Source organism: Pavona decussata, unplaced genomic scaffold, assembly GCF_977016875.1.
Source record: "Pavona decussata unplaced genomic scaffold, jaPavDecu1.1 SCAFFOLD_28, whole genome shotgun sequence".
NCBI lineage: Eukaryota > Metazoa > Cnidaria > Anthozoa > Scleractinia > Agariciidae > Pavona > Pavona decussata.
Genome location: NW_028145451.1, coordinates 3,363,908 through 3,384,014, shown reverse-complemented (window position 1 = coordinate 3,384,014; position 20,107 = coordinate 3,363,908). Strand labels below are relative to the sequence as shown.

General features: G+C 40.1%; 2 protein-coding genes across 4 annotated transcripts in view; one reads left to right on the top strand and one right to left on the bottom strand.

The window, feature by feature from the left end:
* The window catches only part of LOC146485145 (rho family-interacting cell polarization regulator 2-like), a 31,599-nt gene extending 11,749 nt beyond the window's left edge, over nucleotides 1-19,850 (bottom strand). Inside the window, exons 1-18 of one of the 3 annotated variants that reach the window (XM_085104127.1) lie at nucleotides 19,685-19,850; nucleotides 16,896-17,191; nucleotides 14,464-14,512; nucleotides 14,107-14,135; nucleotides 13,477-13,501; nucleotides 13,058-13,106; nucleotides 12,019-12,107; nucleotides 10,615-10,678; nucleotides 7,472-7,515; nucleotides 6,795-6,878; nucleotides 5,943-5,984; nucleotides 5,417-5,503; nucleotides 4,854-4,915; nucleotides 3,848-3,976; nucleotides 3,652-3,721; nucleotides 2,709-2,871; nucleotides 1,704-1,765; nucleotides 167-832 (exon numbers count right to left, since the gene is read on the bottom strand). In XM_085104127.1, coding sequence (XP_084960253.1) covers nucleotides 167-832; nucleotides 1,704-1,765; nucleotides 2,709-2,871; nucleotides 3,652-3,721; nucleotides 3,848-3,976; nucleotides 4,854-4,915; nucleotides 5,417-5,503; nucleotides 5,943-5,984; nucleotides 6,795-6,878; nucleotides 7,472-7,515; nucleotides 10,615-10,678; nucleotides 12,019-12,107; nucleotides 13,058-13,106; nucleotides 13,477-13,501; nucleotides 14,107-14,135; nucleotides 14,464-14,512; nucleotides 16,896-17,191; nucleotides 19,685-19,687 — 2,013 coding nt within the window. In that variant the 5' untranslated portion in view covers nucleotides 19,688-19,850. Of the gene's footprint in view, nucleotides 1-166; nucleotides 833-1,703; nucleotides 1,766-2,708; nucleotides 2,872-3,651; nucleotides 3,722-3,847; nucleotides 3,977-4,853; nucleotides 4,916-5,416; nucleotides 5,504-5,942; nucleotides 5,985-6,794; nucleotides 6,879-7,471; nucleotides 7,516-10,614; nucleotides 10,679-12,018; nucleotides 12,108-13,057; nucleotides 13,107-13,476; nucleotides 13,502-14,106; nucleotides 14,136-14,463; nucleotides 14,513-16,895; nucleotides 17,192-18,150; nucleotides 18,273-19,684 lie in introns of those variants that run through there. The other 2 variants (XM_085104125.1, XM_085104126.1) reach the window with 2 other exon arrangements.
* Nucleotides 8,334-10,073, top strand: LOC146485146 (uncharacterized). Its single transcript, XM_085103768.1, has one exon. It carries the CDS (start codon nucleotides 8,461-8,463, stop codon nucleotides 9,052-9,054), a length of 594 nt encoding a protein of 197 aa, XP_084959894.1. The 5' UTR covers nucleotides 8,334-8,460; the 3' UTR covers nucleotides 9,055-10,073.
* Nucleotides 19,851-20,107: the final 257 nt, after the last annotated feature.

Sequence of the window (20,107 nt, the reverse complement as noted above, 5' to 3'; positions counted from 1 at the left end):
GTCCTGATATTTTCCGTAAACAACTTTGTGTACCGACTGTGTATAGCCTAAATAAGGGACCGTTTACCGCCGGATAATTATCCAGCTAGACGCCGCAAGGCAATGACTCATGCAACAGCTTTAAGCACGAACAGCGTTCAGAAACGAAATTCGCGTTCCACTTTACCTTATCCAAGACTTTATTTCCAACTGTAGCTTCTGGTCCATATGAAGATGAGAGATTAGGGCTGGTAGCCCGAGAAGATCGAGTCTTGTAACTGCTATGTTGAGGACTTTCCTCCGACAATAAATCAACAGCTTCAATTCTTTTCCTAGGTGAACTGGTGTTAGATGGTATACCGTTAGTTGCTTCTTCCTTAGATTCCATCGCATCAAAACTTGCTGATCTCTGTCCTAAATTTGGCGATGACGATGATGAAGAAAATATGTCGGTGATGCAGTTCGGGGCATCGTTACAAGAGTTTATGTCCGCATTCTCGTGATTTGTTTCTTCACACTGGTTAATTTCGCCTTCAGATTGTTCATCACAGGATGCATCTTCCTCGATTTTACTCAATTTGTCTTTACCACTCGAATCCGAAAAATCTTCCATAGTCTTGTCACATACCAAAAAGTCTACAATGTAGCTAGCATCAGACACACCCTCCCCCACAAGGTCTTTAGTATAGTCATCAGTACTGTTATAGCCTGTATCGTGACACTCGCTGCCCCCACTAGCAATACTGCGGGGAGTGCTTTCGGCCTCATCCGCTGCGTCTTGTTCTAGGAAGTCAAAACTTTCTAACGCACTCTCCACTGACAGGGACATGGATGATCTCGATAAGGAGCATTTCTGGTAAAGAGACAAAGGCAAATACTGATTAGTCAAAACTTCATGTACTCAGTAAAGCTGCCTACGCAGTCGTTTTTCGGAAGGGTGGGGTGGGTGGGTAACACTACTCCCCTAAAAAAACCGAATGTGTACATTCAACGCTTGTGAATTACGACGTTTCACAATCAAGATTGCTTTCTTTACTTTTACCAAGCTAAGGCATTAGCAATTTTATTTTATAATCCCATGCAAGTTACAGATAAGAATCCAATCTACACTTCTTCTTCTTCTTTTTTTTTTTGTTTTTGCCAGTTTCTCTCTAGAGATTGACTCACATTTCACGTGACTGAAATACGACTTACGAATTGGGTCTAAATTCATTAATACTTCTGATGAAGACATCATGTACAGGTAGCCTGGGTGATCTTAAACTTGCCCTCCAGGTAGGACCTCTGATTCTCATTGAACCTTTCGACTTTCTTGGCTTCTTTCGATTACTACTGGATGAAACATCCGAGGCTGGGACCTCTAGTGAAGGAAGAAGGCCTACACCTTCCTGGAGGCGGGAAATTCTTTAATAATTCTGATGAAATCATGTACAGAAAAATTCCACTCAAAAAAGGCCTGAAAGTCTTACGAATGATCAAATGTACTTTGTATGGCAAATGTGTATAATTATTTACTGTGAATCGTACTTGGTTGTATATTGTGCAAGGGTAAGTCGGGCTAAATAAAGAGATTGTGGTTGTCGTCGTCGTCGTCGTTGTTGTTGTTGTTGTTGTTGTTGCCGTTGTCGGTGTTGTTGTCATTGTTGTCGTTGTTGTTGTTTCTGCCGTTGGTCTGAAGCGTGCATGTTATCAGCCGTATGTGTGGTTTCAAGGAAACGTTATACCTTGACAAGTTCCTCTAGCTTCTCCAGCAATACAATAAGGCCGTCAAGTTCAGGAAATTGATCTGTAAAAATTATGAAAGCAGTAAAGGTCATACAGTGTAAGTGAGCTATTTCATGATCATGTGTAGCGCAGGTGCATCTAAAAAAATATCTATTAGTAAATAAGTTCTTTACCAACAGGTAAGACCTACCCGGACTGGTTGAAAAAGAGAGCAACAGAGAACAGTTTGTCCCTGTTGCTATAAAATCGTTAGAATACATCTTATTGTATTCTATCACGGATGCACGAAATCTGATTGGCCACGGTACTCACTATCTATTCTGTGACACAGATACTGAGTAACGAAAAGGTTCTCGAGACGCGCAGTTTTAACTTCAAAATAAAAACGTGACGAAACCCTTTCAATCCAGTGGTCACAAAAATCAGTTGACGTCGCGAAAAAGAAGTATCACTTCACTTTCTTGAATTATTTGAACAAACATTATAAAAATTTTCAAATTAGCGAAAACTTCGTGTCGCAAAATATTGGCTGTCGAACCGCAAAATTAAAGGATAATTTACACTCACCAATTTTAAATCGTTCTAAAAAGCTTTAAAATACTTCACATTATCGGGGGGGGGGGGGGGGGGAGGTTGTTTGTTTGTTTTTTACTGGCAAATTGAAGCTTAATTATTGCAGAACCCTACCGACCTTCCGACCCGGGCCCAGTTGTTCGAAAGCCGATTAACGTTAATCCACGATTAAAAGTTGACTGAGGTTTTCTTCTCGCTCCTTAAGGAATAAGAATGCTTTTAAGGCTAATTTTAAGCTAATGATAAAAAAACGTTTAAGGCAAAACTGAGCCCGGGGACAAAAAACTTTTGGAACCGAAGAATTCGTATGGGTTAGTAAATAAACTCGAATCAAAGTTCACGTTAACCGAGGATTAACTTAATCGGGCTTTGAACAACTGGGCCCTGGTGTAAATGTATACCAACAGTAATTCACCGACAGCTCAGATTACCTTTGTTGCTCTGCAGAGTAGGAATGAGATGTTGCAGAGCTCTGTCGAGGGATGTCGCATGACGAAACTCTTGAGGCTCTTCAGGGATGACACCATCCATGTCCACAACAAGAGCACCAACCATCACCTCTGGTGCGTCTGACACATCTTCAACAGCTGCCTGCTGAGTTCAGCAAATTACCGTTACATCTAATCACCCTACGCAGTGAAAAGCATAACAGGTAAAGCTGTTTGCCTCGCTACCTGTAGCCTGCATAACAAGCGTTTATTTGGCCAAGGGCGATCGCCCTTCGGAAGCACTCGCACTTTATATGCGCTTGGCTAGACAAACGCCTGTTAAGCAGGCTAGGCTACGTTTTGCTCGCTTTGCACAATTATACCTTCATTTCTAATTAACTGGAGTTAATTACGCGTACCGAGTTGGCTGTGATAGGATGTAAGCATCCAAGTAGCCGAGTAGCCATTTCCAGACATGGTCTTAAGATTCCATACCCGTTTCTGTACAATCCAAGCCCATTTTCAGACAAGGTTTCTCGAATCCATACCAATTCTCAGACTTTCAGACCAAAATCATTAAAAATCTATACCAATTTTCAGCCCTAAACGGCTCAAAAACCATACCCTTTGGGTCTGCACATACCTATATGGCTTATACAGGGGTGTACCTCCACGGAGAGAGGGGGGAGGGGGCAGGGGTGTACCTCCACTGAGAGGGAGGGAGAGGAGGGGGCAGGGAAACACTTCCTCCTGTTTGATTTTGAAACCCCTGTGGTGAAATCACTTGAAACCCCTGCAGTGACAGGAAAGGACTTAACTGTGTTTGAACAACTAATCCAGGCAAGAAAAGACTCAAGAACCTTCAAAGCAGAACGATTCTCTTTACGACCTTAACGCTTTAAGTAACAAGTCTCGGTTTTCCTCCTTCCATCCCGACAGTACGTACCTCATCTACATGCGGAGGATGGTCCCCATTGGCGTGATTTTCAACAAAGCTGTTTTCAACCACATCCGACCTAATAAGAATACCAATCACAACATCAAAAAACGGAATTCTGCACAGCCATTGATGGCGGAAACATTTGCAAAATCAAATCAAAGCAAAATACATGTTTAAAATAACATTAGTTGCCAGTCGAGACCTGCTTTCGTCTGTAGAGCTGGCAGGCAAGTCAGTGGATGTCGCTGTGGTCGGCTGAATGAAAATCACTTCTGATAACAGGCTCTGTCTCTTAGAACGCAATGTGTTTTCCTCTTTCCCAGAAAATGGCCTGCAAATAAATAAATAATGCAGGTATTAAATTCATGATTGCGAGCCCATATTCAGGATAGCAGAGAAGAGTTTCGCCCTGGGAACAGCATCTTAATAGACCAATTTTAAGATGGCGTCATTCGACTGTGAAGAGGAGGTAATACGAGTCCCCTAAAAACGACCGCTTAGAAAGCTACAGTGTGACTGGAAACCAAACAATTTTTACATCTCGGAAAAGACTGTTTAATTACATGGAATTTCTTGTCACGTTTCATCCCGGTGTTTAGCAGAGGTATGAAATAATCATCCTTGGATGAACTCTTCCTGGGACTAAACAATGCACACTGACAGAAACAAGGAAATGACCAGATAGCTCTACATTTCTCTACATTCTTCCTATTTATTCTATAGTATTATTTCTCTAGTACAGTATTTATTTAGTGCTCACTGTGAGATATGTGTTTATTTGTGTGTGTGTGTGCCTACCTAAACTAGTATTATCACTTTTGTAAAACTGGCTGCCTGCCTCCTTTAACTCTATAGTTATTCCAGGTAGCCAACCTATTAATTATTAATTAAGCGTAATAATTGTAATGTGACCGAATGGGGGAAACAATTTTATTATTATTAAAGCTTGTTGTTGTTCAACAAATAATCTAAAATAGAGCAAGACTGAAGGGAAGTATATTTTCCCAATATTTCGAAAGGCACCGCCTTTCTTCTTCAGAGACTGACTCTGTGGCAAGAGACGTTATTGTTGTTGAACTCGATCAATAGGGGACGAACGTCTAGACTATCGGAGAAGAAAACTCTCAAGTTGACGAGCCCTCAGTAAAATCACATCCAAAATTGGCTTACAAAGAAGGCTTCAATCACTGTACAGATTTACCACTCACCTCCACTCCACTGTTATCTTCAGTTTAATTGATCCTGTACTGTTTAGAGGTACAGAAACAACCTGAAAACAAAGAACAGCAAGAAAACTATGAAGCAACATTATCGCAAAGCATACAATGGCAAACAAAGGACAGATGGGTAGAATGGTAGCATGCGTACCAGTTGTCTCCCACTCCATCTTTTTGTTTTGTTTCGTTTTTTGTTTGTTTTTACGGCTCCTTCTTCCCGGAAGATTTCATTACAAATGTAGCTTCTCAACACACTCGCTTGGAGAGGGAACAACTGCTACGCAGTTTCTCCTAGAAATTTTACACTAGGACGACCCAAAAGTCATGTTTCATTTACGGCTCAACCGGAATTTCCAAAAATGTTTTAACCCTTTAGCTCTAACAGTGATCAGCATCAAATTATTTCTCCTTGTAAAATCAATGTTTATTCAACTCCTGAGGTCACCCAAGATGAATTTTCTTGATATTTTAATAACTTCTGAGCCACAGTACTTTTACAAGAAAAGTATGGGGACAAGTTAGGAGAATTTGATATTGATGTATGAACTGAATACCTGTGGTCTTGCTTTGATGTAATTCCTGGACCTCAGCAGAATATTGCCAATCTGTACATTGGATTGGATTTTTTTCATTTCCACCACCTGTCATAAACAATTATAGGAAATAGCAACGGAATGAAGCAAAGACAATCATGTTTTCATGTTTTGCCGGAAATGGATGAATGAAACACTCTCAGAAAATGATAGCAACTTTTCCAGAACTGAAGCACCAATCAACAAGTACATGAATATACCTCAAATGGAGATTAAATCGATCGCCACTACTGAAGCAGTGTCAAGGAGACTTGGTGTCATTTCAAAACCCCCAGTTTTTCTATAAGTTACCACCCCAGCGCTCTCAAACTGTCCTGATTGTCTTTGGCCATAGATGGACTGTAGCATAGTTAACGTTTTTCAAGTTCTCGCATTTTCGTTTCCCTGCCCTGATTAAATGCCTTTTTATCAGGATTGTTGCGAAAAATTCATGCACATTTCAAGCTTAAACAAATGTTTGCCAGACAGAATAACCAGTTTAACTTACCCTGATAGCAAACTCATCAGCTATTGAAGGTCTCAACGTAAACTGTTGAAAAAAATAAGCACAGATATTTTAATCTTTTAGATTTGCTGATTCCACAAAAATAATATCCTTACCATCCCAAGGAGAGTTATTGGAAATTCTTAAGGGAAGGGGTACTGTAATGCCAAAACTTTCTAAAGGAAAGTACAAGGCTAACTGGAATTTCCAGACCAGAGTTCAAATCAAAAAACCCTCAGCTGATGTCGGGGGAGCACTAGGGGAACCTGACAGGGGGGAGGGGGAGGGGGCATTTCATGCACCTATGTAGTGTCCATTAAAATTATTATGGTAATAACATTTCTGCAAATTCCATATTCAATTCATCTCCAAGTACAGTATATCTATATATACTAGTTAACTTTTAGACTTCTCAGAGGGAATAGTTTAAATTCCAACGGAACTGACACTAAAACAATTTAATAATTATTGATAACCTCTCAAAAGTCTAACCAAATCTCTTAAACGTCTGACTTAACATTTTAAAATGGGAGCAGGGATGGCACAGTGGTGAGAGCACTCGCCTCGCACCAATGTGTTCCCACTGTACCACTGTAGTTTCATTGAAAGACCTTGTCAGTTGGTAGCCATGTTTGTTTTGAATCTGAAAGACTTCATGCAACAATACACGAAAAGTAACCAGACTACAATGTAGTTCCCACGACAGGTAACTTACAACATGTAAGAATATAAATACGTTTTATGGGAGTCTCAAGCCTCTTTTGAAGATACCCAATTTTTGATGTCTGGTTTAACTCATCAGCTTGTTTTTAGGCAGTACAATGTAAAATTCTCATGCACCAGAACAACACTGACCTCCCTATCTGTCCACTTTTGTCCATCTCTTTCTACTTTGCACCTAGATTTCCACTTGAAGGTACTTCCATGTTTAATATGTACCTGAAAAAAAGAATAAAAAATGATCAACTTAAACTTGAACTAGAAAACACAGGAGTACACAAAAACAGCCAGTTTCAGAACATTTTGTTTTTATTTAAGCTTGTTCTTATTTAGCTGTTTAAAATCAGTTTTTCTTCCATTGGCAACCATACAAACTTAATTTTTTTAAAGTTCTTATTTATTTCTTTAATCTCAGTTAGTCTCAGTTTTTATTCTAATCTTGATTATTTTTGTATAATTAAATTTATTAGAAAAATTGATAAATTAAGATGTATAGTCCTGCAGATGACAGACTTATTAAATTATTAAGTACATGTAGGTGGGTGATTTTGCAATCTTTTTTTTTTTTTAAAGAATCAGACAAATAGCCCAGCAGAGTAGCAGGCCAAGGTCATGTGATTTTCGCCAACTGTTGGCATCTTTTGACAACTCTGGGGGCAGACAGGAGTGTGGGAGCCAGGAATGAAAAGGATTCAGCTAGAATAAAAAAACTCTTCATTTTCTTTACAATTAAGGTAGGGGCCAGGCCCCTCCCCTAAATGTGACACTGAGGTCAAGAACAGTAAACGAATGAGCCTGCAGTCAATACTCACATCATAAACATCGCCACTGCAAAGTCTTCCAAAGGCCAGAAGAGCTGAAAGAGGCAAATAGCACATCAGTGATTGCTTTTCTTTCACTGAACAAGACAACTGTTTCTTACTGACTTATAGTATTTGGGTAAGAACTTGTTCTCATGAAAATTGAACATAATTACATAGCACTTACAGTACATGAAAGGGTAAGTGTAGTTAAGTACATCCTATCTACATGTACTTGATTGAAGGCTTAAAGTGGAATTGTGGTTTGTACAGCCCTGTCATCACCTTGATGAGCACGAGCAATATGGCTATGTTGCGTTTTAAGTTTGTCTTTGGTTTTAAATTTTTTAACCCAGATCAATTTGTTATTTCCTGTTACAAGTCCAAGAGAGTGATAGTAGGGTGTTTAAGAAGCTACTACGGCAACAGCAACAAGAACGTCACAAAAGAATAGGATGTGCTTGCTTAACGGCAGCACATATACTAAAATTGGAACGATACCAACATGTTCCCGGCATTCATAACCACATTGCTGACGCCCTTTCTCGCTTTCGTTGGCAGGAGTTCAGACGGTTAGCTCCACAGGCCTCGCCGTCTCCAGTTCCAATCCCGCAAAGCCTACTGGACGAATTGACCCTTCCAGCCTAGAAGACCAGTGCCGTGAGTTCCTGATTAAGGGCCTGGCTTCATCTACCCGAAACTCCTACGCTTCAGGACAGAGAAAGTTTTACGACTTCTGCCATCAGTTGGGCAAGATTCACTCGTCTGGCTCTCCATGCCCAGCTGATGAGTGGACCCTGTGCTTGTTTGCCACGTTCCTGGCCAGGTCAGTACAGCACACCACCATTAAGGTTTACCTATCTGCAGTGCGGTCCTTGCACATCGAACAAGGCTTTGCAGATCCTCTCCTCAACTGTTTGCGACTCCAACGGGTTTTGCGGGGAATCAAGCGATCCCAAGGTGGCCCCTCCACTTCTCGGTTACCGATCACAGATCACATCATGCTGGTCATCTTTAAGTCGTTGGACCTGAGCATTCCAGACCACTGCATGTTTTGGGCCGCTTGCAATTTGGCCTATTTTGGCTTTCTCCGTTCTGCAGAGTTCACAGTTCCGAACCTTTCCAGTTTTTCCCTCGACACCCATCTGGGGGTGCCCGATATCGCGTTTGACTCGGTGGTTGCTCCCACCTGCCTGAGGGTTAGGATAAAAGCGTCCAAGACCGACCCATTCCGCAAGGGGTGCTTTCTACACATTGGTCGAGGCTCCTATCCTTTGTGTGCCATCCGAGCATTGGTGGCGTACCTAGCTATCCGGGGAAGTGCACAGGGCCCTCTATTTTTACTTTGCGATGGTCGTCCCTTGTCACGGGTCCTTTTGACCGACTGGCTTCGCCACATATTGTCATCCTCGGGAGTCCAAGGCAACTTTTCCAGCCACAGTTTCCGCATCGGCGCTGTCACGGTCGCAGCACGAAATGGGGTCCCGGATCATCTCATTCAGGCTCTGGGCCGCTGGTCAAGCAATGCCTATCAATTGTACATCAGAACTCCAACAGAGTCGTTAGCTACGCTGTCTAAGCAGCTCGCAAGTTAAGCTTCACCGGTGTTGTTCCCCTGGCCATCGGGTCAGGTTCTTTACGCCCCACGCCCCCACCCCCCTTCTGCCAGCAAGGGCGTGTGGTGGGGGTTCGACGGGCCCGCTTGCGCTTACCCTTCGTTCCTTGTAGCTGCCGTTTCTGCTCTCAGCAGCCCTGCTTTGGGGGGTCTGTGGCTCAGTGCTGCCATCAACTGGACCTGCGGCACATGGCCTATTGGTGACAGGTTGTCGTTTTCTGAAAATCCCTTTCCTCTACCGTTTGGTGCTTGTCCTGGTTGTCCTGGCGGGTTCTGTCAGTAGTCAACAGTTGCGTTTCCGTTTTCCTGGAGGGGTATGTATGGCTTATTGTCTCTGCCTGTTACGCTTGTATGGCTTGGGGGGTCAGGTGCTTGGAAGAATTGGTGGGTTCAGGTCCCCCCTCTCCCTGTTCACGGGTCCTTCGCCCTCCAAGCACTTGGAGTGCGAGGTCTGGGTGGTTGCCGCTCACAGGGTTGCCATGGTTTCGCACCTCACTTAGCTCACTTCACCTGTGGCACCACCGGTCTTTCAGGCACCAACCCCCAAGCTCATCCACTAATGATGAGTTTAAATGTGGCTAAATGTAATTTAGGCAAAGTTAAAATCGAGGCAAGTGCTGGTCAGCGGTGCCCGCATGGCTGGGACATGCGGGGCGGCCACCCTACTTTGCAGGGGCCCCTGGGTTCTTACAGCTCACATGTTTGTGCCAATTCATTTCGCATCTGTTCGCTTGCCGGAGCTTGTGCTGTTTAAGTTTGTTGCTCCCAGTCCCTCCCACCCTTTGGTAAGTATTGTTTGTGGCGGGTGTGGTAAGTATTTTTATTTGTATTCTTTCTGTTTTATCTCCACTGATCTTTCAGTGTGACGGTGCCGGGTGGTTGCCGCTCACAGGGTTGCCATGGTTTCGCACCTCGCTTAGCTCACTTCACCTGTGGCACCACCGGTCTTTCAGGCACCAACCCCCAAGCTCATCCACTAACGATGAGTTTAATGAGAAAAAAAAAAAGGCCCTGCACGTGCGTTATGAATTTTGGTACATTTCTTCACAGTACTCAGCCAAACAACAATGTGAAATGACCAAATTCAAGGTTTTGTTGAGAACATGAGCACACAATGGTGAATTTTTCATTCTCTGTCACAACGTGAATGCCGTTCCCACCTGTTGTTACTGGACAGTTCAGCCACATGTACAAGTTGAACAAATTGAAATAATCGTGAAATAGTGCAAGTAACATGAACTTGTATAATTTTCAAGTGACATTTTCGTTGGCATTGCCGTTGTGGTTTCTTAAAGTCCCTAATAAAACTGATGCACAGGAAAGTACAAACTTTCAAATCAAAATCAAATGAAAACCAGTGCAACAGTTAATAGGTGGAATGTTAGTCCATCACAGCACTTGTTACACGCTGATCAGCATTTTGTAAGGATTTAGTTTAACAGTACAGCAGAACCCCACTCACAGTGACTGCTGGAGTTCACAAAAGACCAATGAGCTTTTAAAACCAGTGGATAAAAATGTTCTCTAATGTGATACTTGCCATTCAACTGAAATCTGAAAACTCCTAGTTTGCTTTCCAGCTCTTCCTCGATTGCACACATTTTCTTTGAAATAAAAAAAAAAAACATAACAGAAATTTATAGTCAAGTACATGTACCAAGTTAGATGCCAAGAATTTGTTGAAAGTGGAAAACGTTTGCACACTCTTTAAAGAAATTGAACCTAAGTGAATATTTGTAGCCAAAGGTAGCTTTTAGTACATGCACTTGGTTAAAAATATGAGACGGCAACAAGGTATTAGGAGGTTGGGCATTGAGGTGTCCCTGAGGATGCTGACTTTTTGAAAAGTTAAGAAAAATTTAACTTGATAAGAAATACCTCTGACACACACACAGACATTGTCAAATTCTGGGTAAGAACCTTGGGCATGAAATTAGCCATAACACAAAGTCTAAGAGAAAAGATCAAGAGTGGCCACAAAAGGATGGACACTAGACGTGAAGGGCAAAAAAAGCAACTCTCCCCCCTGTCTCCCACCCTAGCCTAACTCTCCCCATGTCTCCCACCCTATGGTTCCTGAATATCTTAGTTCATGCTTTGTCTTCCGTTCTGATACTTTAACTTATAACCTAAGAGATAGTGATGGTACGCTTGCTATCCCACAGCCCCACACTAATTGTAAAAGAAGTCTGTCTTACAGCATATTGTACTCAGTCTGTGGAATAGTCTGCCCTTGAATATTCGACAGTCGCTGTCTCTTAATGAATTTAAATCTAAGTTGAAGAATTATGATTTTGACACTTATATAAATTTTATTTTTTTTTATACACGGCTTCCTTGTAAAGCAGGTTTTTATCATTTCTCTTATTGTAGTAGCTATTTACAACATTAATTTAGTTAGGTAGTTAGATCTTAAATTAAATATTGTATAGTCCTGAGGGAAACACCGTATCTAAATAAAGATTTTTCCTTTACCTTTTACCTTTACCCTATCCAGCTCTCCCCCCTTTCCCACACTACCCCACCCTGCCCCGTCTCCCACCCTACCCCAACTCTCCCCGTCTCCCAACCTATCCAACTCTCCTCCTTGTCTCCCACCCTACCCCACACCCACACCCTGTCTCCCACCCTACCCCAACTCTCGCCCTGTCTCCCACTCTATCCAACTCTCCCCCTTGTGTTCCACCCTATACCACCCCTGCCCCCTGTCTCCCACCCTATCCAACTCTACCCCTGTCTCCCACCATACCCCACCCACGCCCCGTCTCCCACCCTACCCCACCTCTCCCCTACATATGTCTCGAGAGAAGGGAAGAAGTCTCCCCCTATCTCTCACCTTTTCCCCTGGTCTCCCACCTTACCCCATCTCTCCCCCTGTCTCCCATCCTAGCCACCCTACACTACACCCTCCTTCCCACTAACTACAGTACTGAGTCTACCATACCTCTGTACATGAACCAATACTTGATCGACACTCCTCCTGACCAGATTTTGATCCTTGAGATGTCAATGCATTTAGTAAATTACGTGCGCCTAGTAACAGAAATTAATCAGCAATATTAGCACATCCATCTCAAAAGATTATGCAGTAGTACAATCCAATGGATTACCCTGGGTACCATAGGTTGTTTTCTCATATGCCACAAGGACTCAGGATCCAACAGAGGCCGATTGTTGTGGGAGGAAGGCTGACACCACAAGTGCACAGCAACAAGAAAAAACCTCTGGTGCAGAGCTATATCATTTACATTGTACCATTCTTGTTTTAAAAAATTTGAACTTTTTTTTTCCTGTATTTAATTAAAACCAGTCACAATAAATCCATGTCTTATAGTGTGATTGTCATCAATTGGCATGTGGATACAAGACAGAACTGGGGTTTCAATAATTATTAAAAGGACATGTCAAGTAGCAACATTTACATGTAGTGATGGCAGTATTGCAAATACATCCTTGCAGCAATTAAGGTTGAATATTCCATCAGCTTGCTCTTTGGCCAGCTAACTTTTCAACAACGTCAAATGTTTTCAAAACATTTGCTACAGCTTCCTTCACAGCTCTTGCAAACCTTCCGACTAAAGAGATCACACTTCCACCATTGAATCCTCCATCTTAAACAGCATAAACATTCCACAGGTTTCTTTCAGCTAAGCTCTGTTCTTGGTAACCAGTGTAATTATTTACACACATGTACACTAGTGTGTAATTGTTTTTCATACAGCATGGTAGATCTACACTCATGATATTCATGTGTAATGCTGCTATTCCTATTCCTGCTCCTATTCCGTATCTGTCAGCACATTCATATTTACATGTACACCTTACTGGTGGAAGGATGGACCATAGTACAGCCCATAAACAAAGAAAGCTTGATAAAGTCATGTCATTTCATGATCATTTGATTATCAAATGAGGCAATGCTTTGACAGTGTTTATCCAATAAACTACTAGTTAATTCTCATTAATAAATGATTGACAATTACCTTCTCTCATCTTTTGCTCATAAAGGTAGAGCTGAAAAATTTCATCAATCTACAAGGCAAAAACGATACTACGTGGTACAATAAAGGCTTTTAACAAAGACTGCATTTTTTGCCCTCAGCACTTAAAACGAAATATACATTTAAAACAGTTGTATTCCAGTTTACAAAATACCATTTTTCATGCATGTTTTTTATTTTTAAAATACATGTATGTAATAATGATAAATTAATTAGTTAAAATTAGTTAAAGTACTGTCATGTTGACATAATATTCCAGCAAAGATGCACTGAACCTTATTTAAAAACTTGCGGAAAACCTCTGATGAAATATTTTCTAGACTACAGATGGTGTAAAGTCAACCTTATTTTCCATAATTATACTTTTTGTATATTTTCCTCAACTGTAAGAAATACCTTACCTGCTGTAATCTTGACTCAATCAACCTAAAGATAAATACTGTAAGTTAACAACAACAACAACTCCATGGCACAATTTGCTTATGAGCAAAAATCAATCTAAAATGCAATTTTACTAAAGGCCTACAGTGTAGCTAGATACAGTAAAACAATATGAAAAATTATTCCGTGCAATTCCAAATCAATTGAAAGACCCACAAAAATATAACTTTCCAACCACACTGTTAACGACACTAAAGGAAATTGATGAGATAGAATCACGGGTGGAAACACAATAATTGCAACAATGTTACGCACAATGTTGGACTGTTCTCTTTCAACAGACAATGCTTCTATGCTACCATCCACAAATCTTTTGAGATAATCAAGACACTACAAAATTTAGCATTGCAATCAAGTTCGAAATGTGAAAATTTTACAGAAAACCAATTGAATTTCATGCTAAAGACCTTTCATCCAATGATAAAGCACATTTTAACTTATTAACACGTCTACTAGGGAAGGACAAATAATGGCTCCAGTGAGCAGTCAGGCCTACAGCTGTACATGTATCATTTTTGCTATCACTAGCTGGAGCAATTTAAATACTTAGTCAGTACTATAATTAAAATTATTGCTAAATAAATGCTTACTTTATTCTTTGCTCGACCATTCTCTTTCGCTGAAAAAGAAAATGAAATGAAAGGTACATAATCTGAAACTTAAGATCTACGCATCTTTACCAGCAAACTGGTTAACATTTTAAATATTCCTCATTTATTTGCTTTGTTTGAATGGGCATTTTGTGATAACGGCAATGTTAACCTGACAAATTATTGCTCAGTAGCAATACACCAAAACAACAACTGGGGATCACTGCCCAATGCCCACTTGTAAATGAAATCATGTTACTTGTACATGTACTAAGCACCCAATTTAATTTACAGTGTAACAATTTCAATTGACGTAAATTTATAAAGATACCAATGAAAGCAATCTCTTTTACCTACCTTGGCTTCTACGGTATTCAGAGCATCCTCAAGGAGCTTGCCATAGTCACTGAAAAAAGGAATTAAAAAACAAATGAAGTGAATGTAATCTGGGACTTGATCACATACGTTTAAAAGTCTAGTAATCTTAAGAGTTCACCTTGCTCATTTTTGCAACGCACTTGTTATTCTTCTCTTAAGGCTCATAGCATGGTTGCTATTGGGTGCGTTTTTACTCTGGTTTTCAGGTGTCAGAAAAATCCAGATGATCTGTAATTTCATTGCTTGCCACCCAATCCAGATGCCGCCATTACTGGATAAAAGTATCCATGACAAAAACACATACAGGTATGTAAAGACCTGCGAAAAGTCTGCAAGTGTGACACTTTCTAACCAAGCTAATTATACCACCAACATCTCCAACATCAAAATTTATGTTCTCACAGTCATTTAAAGTCAGGAATGATTACCGACCATTGTAGGAATCTGGGAGGGGTGGGTACAATAGAATTAAGCTCTGATTTTCCCAATATGTCTGAGCAGACCATCCCATTACGAAATCGCGCCCATTGAAACACGTCGCTCGTAAATGCAAATGAGCTTCAATTTGGATGTCAATCACAGCAGTCTTTTGTGTATGGTATTGTTAAGGTGACAATTCGCGGAACGCATCTATTCATTGAAACATAATAGAAAAATAACGCAACACAAAAGAACGAAAGGCGAAGTTTATCAGCAGAAGTTGCGTGACTAAACTAAAATAAATAAAAAGTTGCCGTTCGCTATCAAAGAAGAGATGATATTTACGTTATACGATGACAAACAACAGTTCCCAATAAGAATGGGCATAGTGTACGCTATCATTGCGATAAAAAAGGAGGAAAACAGAAAATCACAGTCTCCAGTGAATTGAAAGTAATTTGCATAATCGAGTGGCACGGCGGAATCAAGCAAACGTAATTTTCAATCAACAAAGCGTGTTTTTACAGCAATATACTGTGATTCCAAGCAAAAATTTTGAATGAAATGATCCTAAATCAACCACATTCGATGTTAGAACTTTAATACGTTCCTTTAAAAGGGCGCTGCTACCGTTTCCTTACGTAAACTCCTTCTTCTTGTGTAACAAATAACCGAACACTGTTGAGGATTCACCCTGCGAGACAAAAGATACCGCCAGCAGCGGGCTTTGTAACGCTCGCAAAGCGTCATGGTACCCCACTTTTATCGGGCGATGTGTTTCAATGGGCGCGATTTCGTAATGCCACATTGATCAAGGACAGATTCTACAGCTGTAGGATTGCATACTTCCATAACTAATAAAAATCTAGGACTGTCAGGAAACAGCCAAATCCCTGAATGTCTGGGATTTTCCTGGTAAAAGAAAACCTGCATACTCAGTCATTAATTCTTCAACGGTCCCCTTCTTTCTTTCTTTCACCTTCTCCCCTTCAATGTTAAGTTTGTTTGTTTTAGCAAGCAAGAGTAAAACAAATGCTGTGAACGCAACATTGAAGGAGGGTACAGGAAGAGTGTATGCTAGTACATGTACATAACCAGAATATACAATTTAATATGGCTAGGGGCTAACTCAAAAACTCACCACAGCTAATTTACCCTCTAGGCTCTAAGATTTGACAATATAATATTGTAAATGTATAAATTTATTCTTAATTATTATCTCAGTTTAATTGTTGACGCATCTACATGCATCTGTGTATTTAGCAAAATAAGTTGTATTGTAATTGTATTGCATTGCATGGGCAAGATGTGTTTTATCTGTGATCTCAATGAAGTGTCTTGAGCAACAGATTATAACTGAGCATGTGACTTAAGCCAACGAAATGCTACTCCTTTTTCACTCCTTCAGCAACCATCCATACTGTAGATTTTCGTTGTGTGCATACAAGTCAGTTTTGAATTGATTTTTAAGACAAAAAAATCCAATACCTATAACACCAAAAAATGCAATTATTTCTTTATTCCTATTAAGAGTAACAATAGAGACCCCCATTACACCAGCAAGGTAGCACTCACAGTGAATTGCTATTTGCAAAGAAAGCTGACTGCTACTGTTTCTGTCACTGCCAATGATGAATGATGAAAGATATGATTCAATGGCTGGTTCCAAGGATCAAGGGAAGGGATGATCAAAAATATATTGCATGCAGCACTTGTTGGTGGCTGTGAAGTTCAATGCATGAAGCGCAAATTGTTTGGCACAGCAGACAGATGAAAGTTGCCATGAGTGATGTTTGTACAGAAGGCCTTTCTTTCCGACACCTACATTTCTCCTGTCCAGCTCTGCTCCTTTTGGTTTCAAACTTGTTGCTTGTCTTCCTGTTTGATGAGTGCTCACCATCCATCATGGCAATAATATACCCAGTGCAAATAATATTACTTTAACTTAGGACTTTGTAACAAGTACATGACTTTGTTTATAATTAACTTACCTGAGCGCCGACTGAAGTTTGCTAAATAAGCAGGTGGTTTGATCTATTCTTGGAACTTTGAAGGCTGGCTTGGCACCAAAAATACCAGAAGGCCTTCGGATTAATTGAGAATGCTTTCTCTCCAGATCAGCAGGGCTTTGGAGACCCGTGGGGGGTCTGACTCGAGACGATGCCGCAGCTCCAACTGATTGAGCCCTTGGTGGGGTGCTTTCAGCAACATGGTGTCCTCTGTCCATCCTAAGTGATCTTGAGTTTCTGTTAGGTGCTGGTTTGCTTCCAGCACTGTTCTCTTTCCCCTACAATAAATTATACATGTATGAATAAAAAATATATATCTTTTAAAGCTACCAAAAAGACTGTAATCTAGACTGTAAGCAGTGTCCTTCTTCTTCTAAATTCTGTCACGCGTACACGATTTTTCTCCTTGCTCACTTTTCTGATTTGCATAATTTTACATTCGCTTTACGTGCGTGATCTGAGGGAAAAAAGTGGGACTGCTTGCAATGTAACATTACTATAATCACAATTAACACATTTTCCCTCAATTAAACCATGAATACAATACAAGTCCTCACGTACAGAAAGTAACATACAGAAAGAATGTCATCTACGCCCCTTTGCAACTTCCTTGAAGACTTCTCTATTAATTTCTAAGTTTCTAAATTTGGGACAAAGCTAATATCTACACATGGCTTACAGGGGTTTCTATAAGAGCAGGCAACCGGCGAAATTCGCCATCTATATCAAGCAAATTGACCTAAATTCGCCTCCTACTTTCTCCAAAATAAATAAAATTAGAGTAAAATTGAACTTCCATTAGCCGCCTACATGTACTTTGCAGTTTTTGCCGTCTGCTTAAAAACTTATTGAAACCTCTGGGCTTAAATTGATCATCAGAAGTAAAAATTTAACAGTCTGGAGAGTTTTTGTTAATTATACTGTAATGCCAGACTCATGGTTCATAGTATGTGAACAAAGGTTGGTGCACAGTGCTTGTGCTAAATAATGCCATAATGTCACAATTATATCACTAGGGATCATCACTGGCATAATAGCAGTTCCTCAAAGCTTAATAATGGACAAAATTGATTTTAGAACGTTGCTTTCTGCCAAGAAATAGTGTCTAAGTATGTTGGCATATACTATAATGTAAACATTAATAAGTCATCTAATATGACCCAGTTTGATATAATTATATGATCATCAGTAAGTCAACAGAACAGAGACTAATGATTCATATTATGATAAAACTTACATGTGCCGGCAACTTCATATTTGTGAATCAGTTCATATCAAATTTTGCAAAGCAATTAACACAAAACCTCTATATGACCATGTAACATTTCGTTTCAACTAAACTCAAGCAACCACATTCTTGAATGAATATAGATGCACTTTATGTACTTAATATTGTACCGGTATTGTGTGGAGGTATTTTGTTGCCATGACTAGAATAAGTCATAGCCTGGCAAACAGCTAAGCTCAGTGGTTAAATCACTCAACCGGTGTACGGAGGAAGGACATGGCTTTGATTCCTTTAAGAGACTCAGTGCCTTTCTTTGTCACACTGTTCATGCATGACATAAACATATTCTAAATATTACATCTTTCTCAAGTTATGGCCTTATTAATATAAGAAAAGAACTTTATCAACTATAAATCATTTTATTTGGGCATTTATCTAGTGCCCTTTGAAGAAGGATATTTCGAAGGCTCTATCCCGTCGCCAGTTACTATATTAAGACTCTAAAATATATTGTGTACACACGTTAATTAATACAAAGGAATTAAATGCACTTACATCTTATCAATATCAAACCAAACAGTTATTTACATAAAAGATACCTGGCTGGTAAAAAGAATGAGTGGTTCTTGAAGTTAAGTTATATTGGTTTGAATTACAAGTTAAACAACAACAAGGAGCAATAAACTTACAATTTTTTTCACACCACATGTTGTTAATTAAATTACAATTTACTCTTTTTCATAAGCAGACTTTGAACACGGTTTGATATTTGTGCTAGGCACACTTTTCGGGTAGTCACATGCAGTATTAGCATGTCTATACAAAACGTCAGGTTGTTAGACTCATTTATTCTGATTTTTTAGGATAACTTCACAACAGAATTGAAATGGACTAAAATGCATGACAACGATATGCTCTTTGAAAAAAAAGGAGCTTCATACATAAAAAACGACATGCCCTTTGAGAAATGGAATTTGTAAATGCCGACATCTTTTAAGCTTGCTGTATGTGCACTGTACCGTAAGCTTGACATGTTTAGGAGCGGAAATTAGATCAAAGCTTTACACGACGGCAGAACAACAAGAACGCACATTGGAACAAATACACCCTATAACCATTTTATGGTTGAATAATTGCCGTGAATATAAACAGACTCATTAACGCACACAACAAGTATTTTCAGGCCAAATCATCTTTAAGCAGCAGTTCCAAGAAACAACAAACTCGTATAATGTTTTTCGAGTAGGGTTCATTATACCTGTGGCATTAAAAATATATCGAATTTCAACACTGCTGTCTACGTTTCACGCTTTGAAACCGCAGGGAAATTGCAAAGTTTTCGCCGCGAACACTGGATTTGTCACTTCAGCATTAAGGATAAATAATCCTGGTACAACAGTTAGATCTTGTCTTGGCCTGAAAATTCTTGTAACGGATATTAGAAATCTAGTGATACGCTCAAAATACAAGCTATACAATGCCCTTGGGACGTGTTGGCCAAAGTTTGACCGCTACTTTGCCGAACTGTTGAGAAAATACTCACCATTTCCCGGCTTTTTCAAACGTCGTTCATCAGAGCAGAATGCTATTTGCTTTGACAACAAAATGGCAATGATAATCCGTACACACAAGGCGCCAGCTTCGCTCACTTCCTTTTATTTACCTTTTTACGCGGCTTCAACCGATCAAACATGGCCGCCAAGTCACGTGCTTCAATTACTTCTTCATATAAGGCAATGGTGGTTAAACAAAACCCAATCATGTTTTGTTTTCCAAACATTCTGTTTATCAAATTTCGTGTAATCTTGACGTAATTAAATCAACACGGTTTAAGACCTCTCCAATTAAAGCACGCGATCTAACTGAGCCGAAAGTTGACATTTTCAGTTTTCTTCCTGCAATTCTAACCTTCAGCAGAATCGGAAAATGATCATTCGGTGTCTTCAAAAGTTACGCGTCATTTGCA

Excerpts from the sequence above, each read along its gene's own strand:
- LOC146485146 (XM_085103768.1), top strand. The coding sequence starts at position 8,461 with ATGCTGGTCATCTTTAAGTCGTTGGACCTGAGCATTCCAGACCACTGC.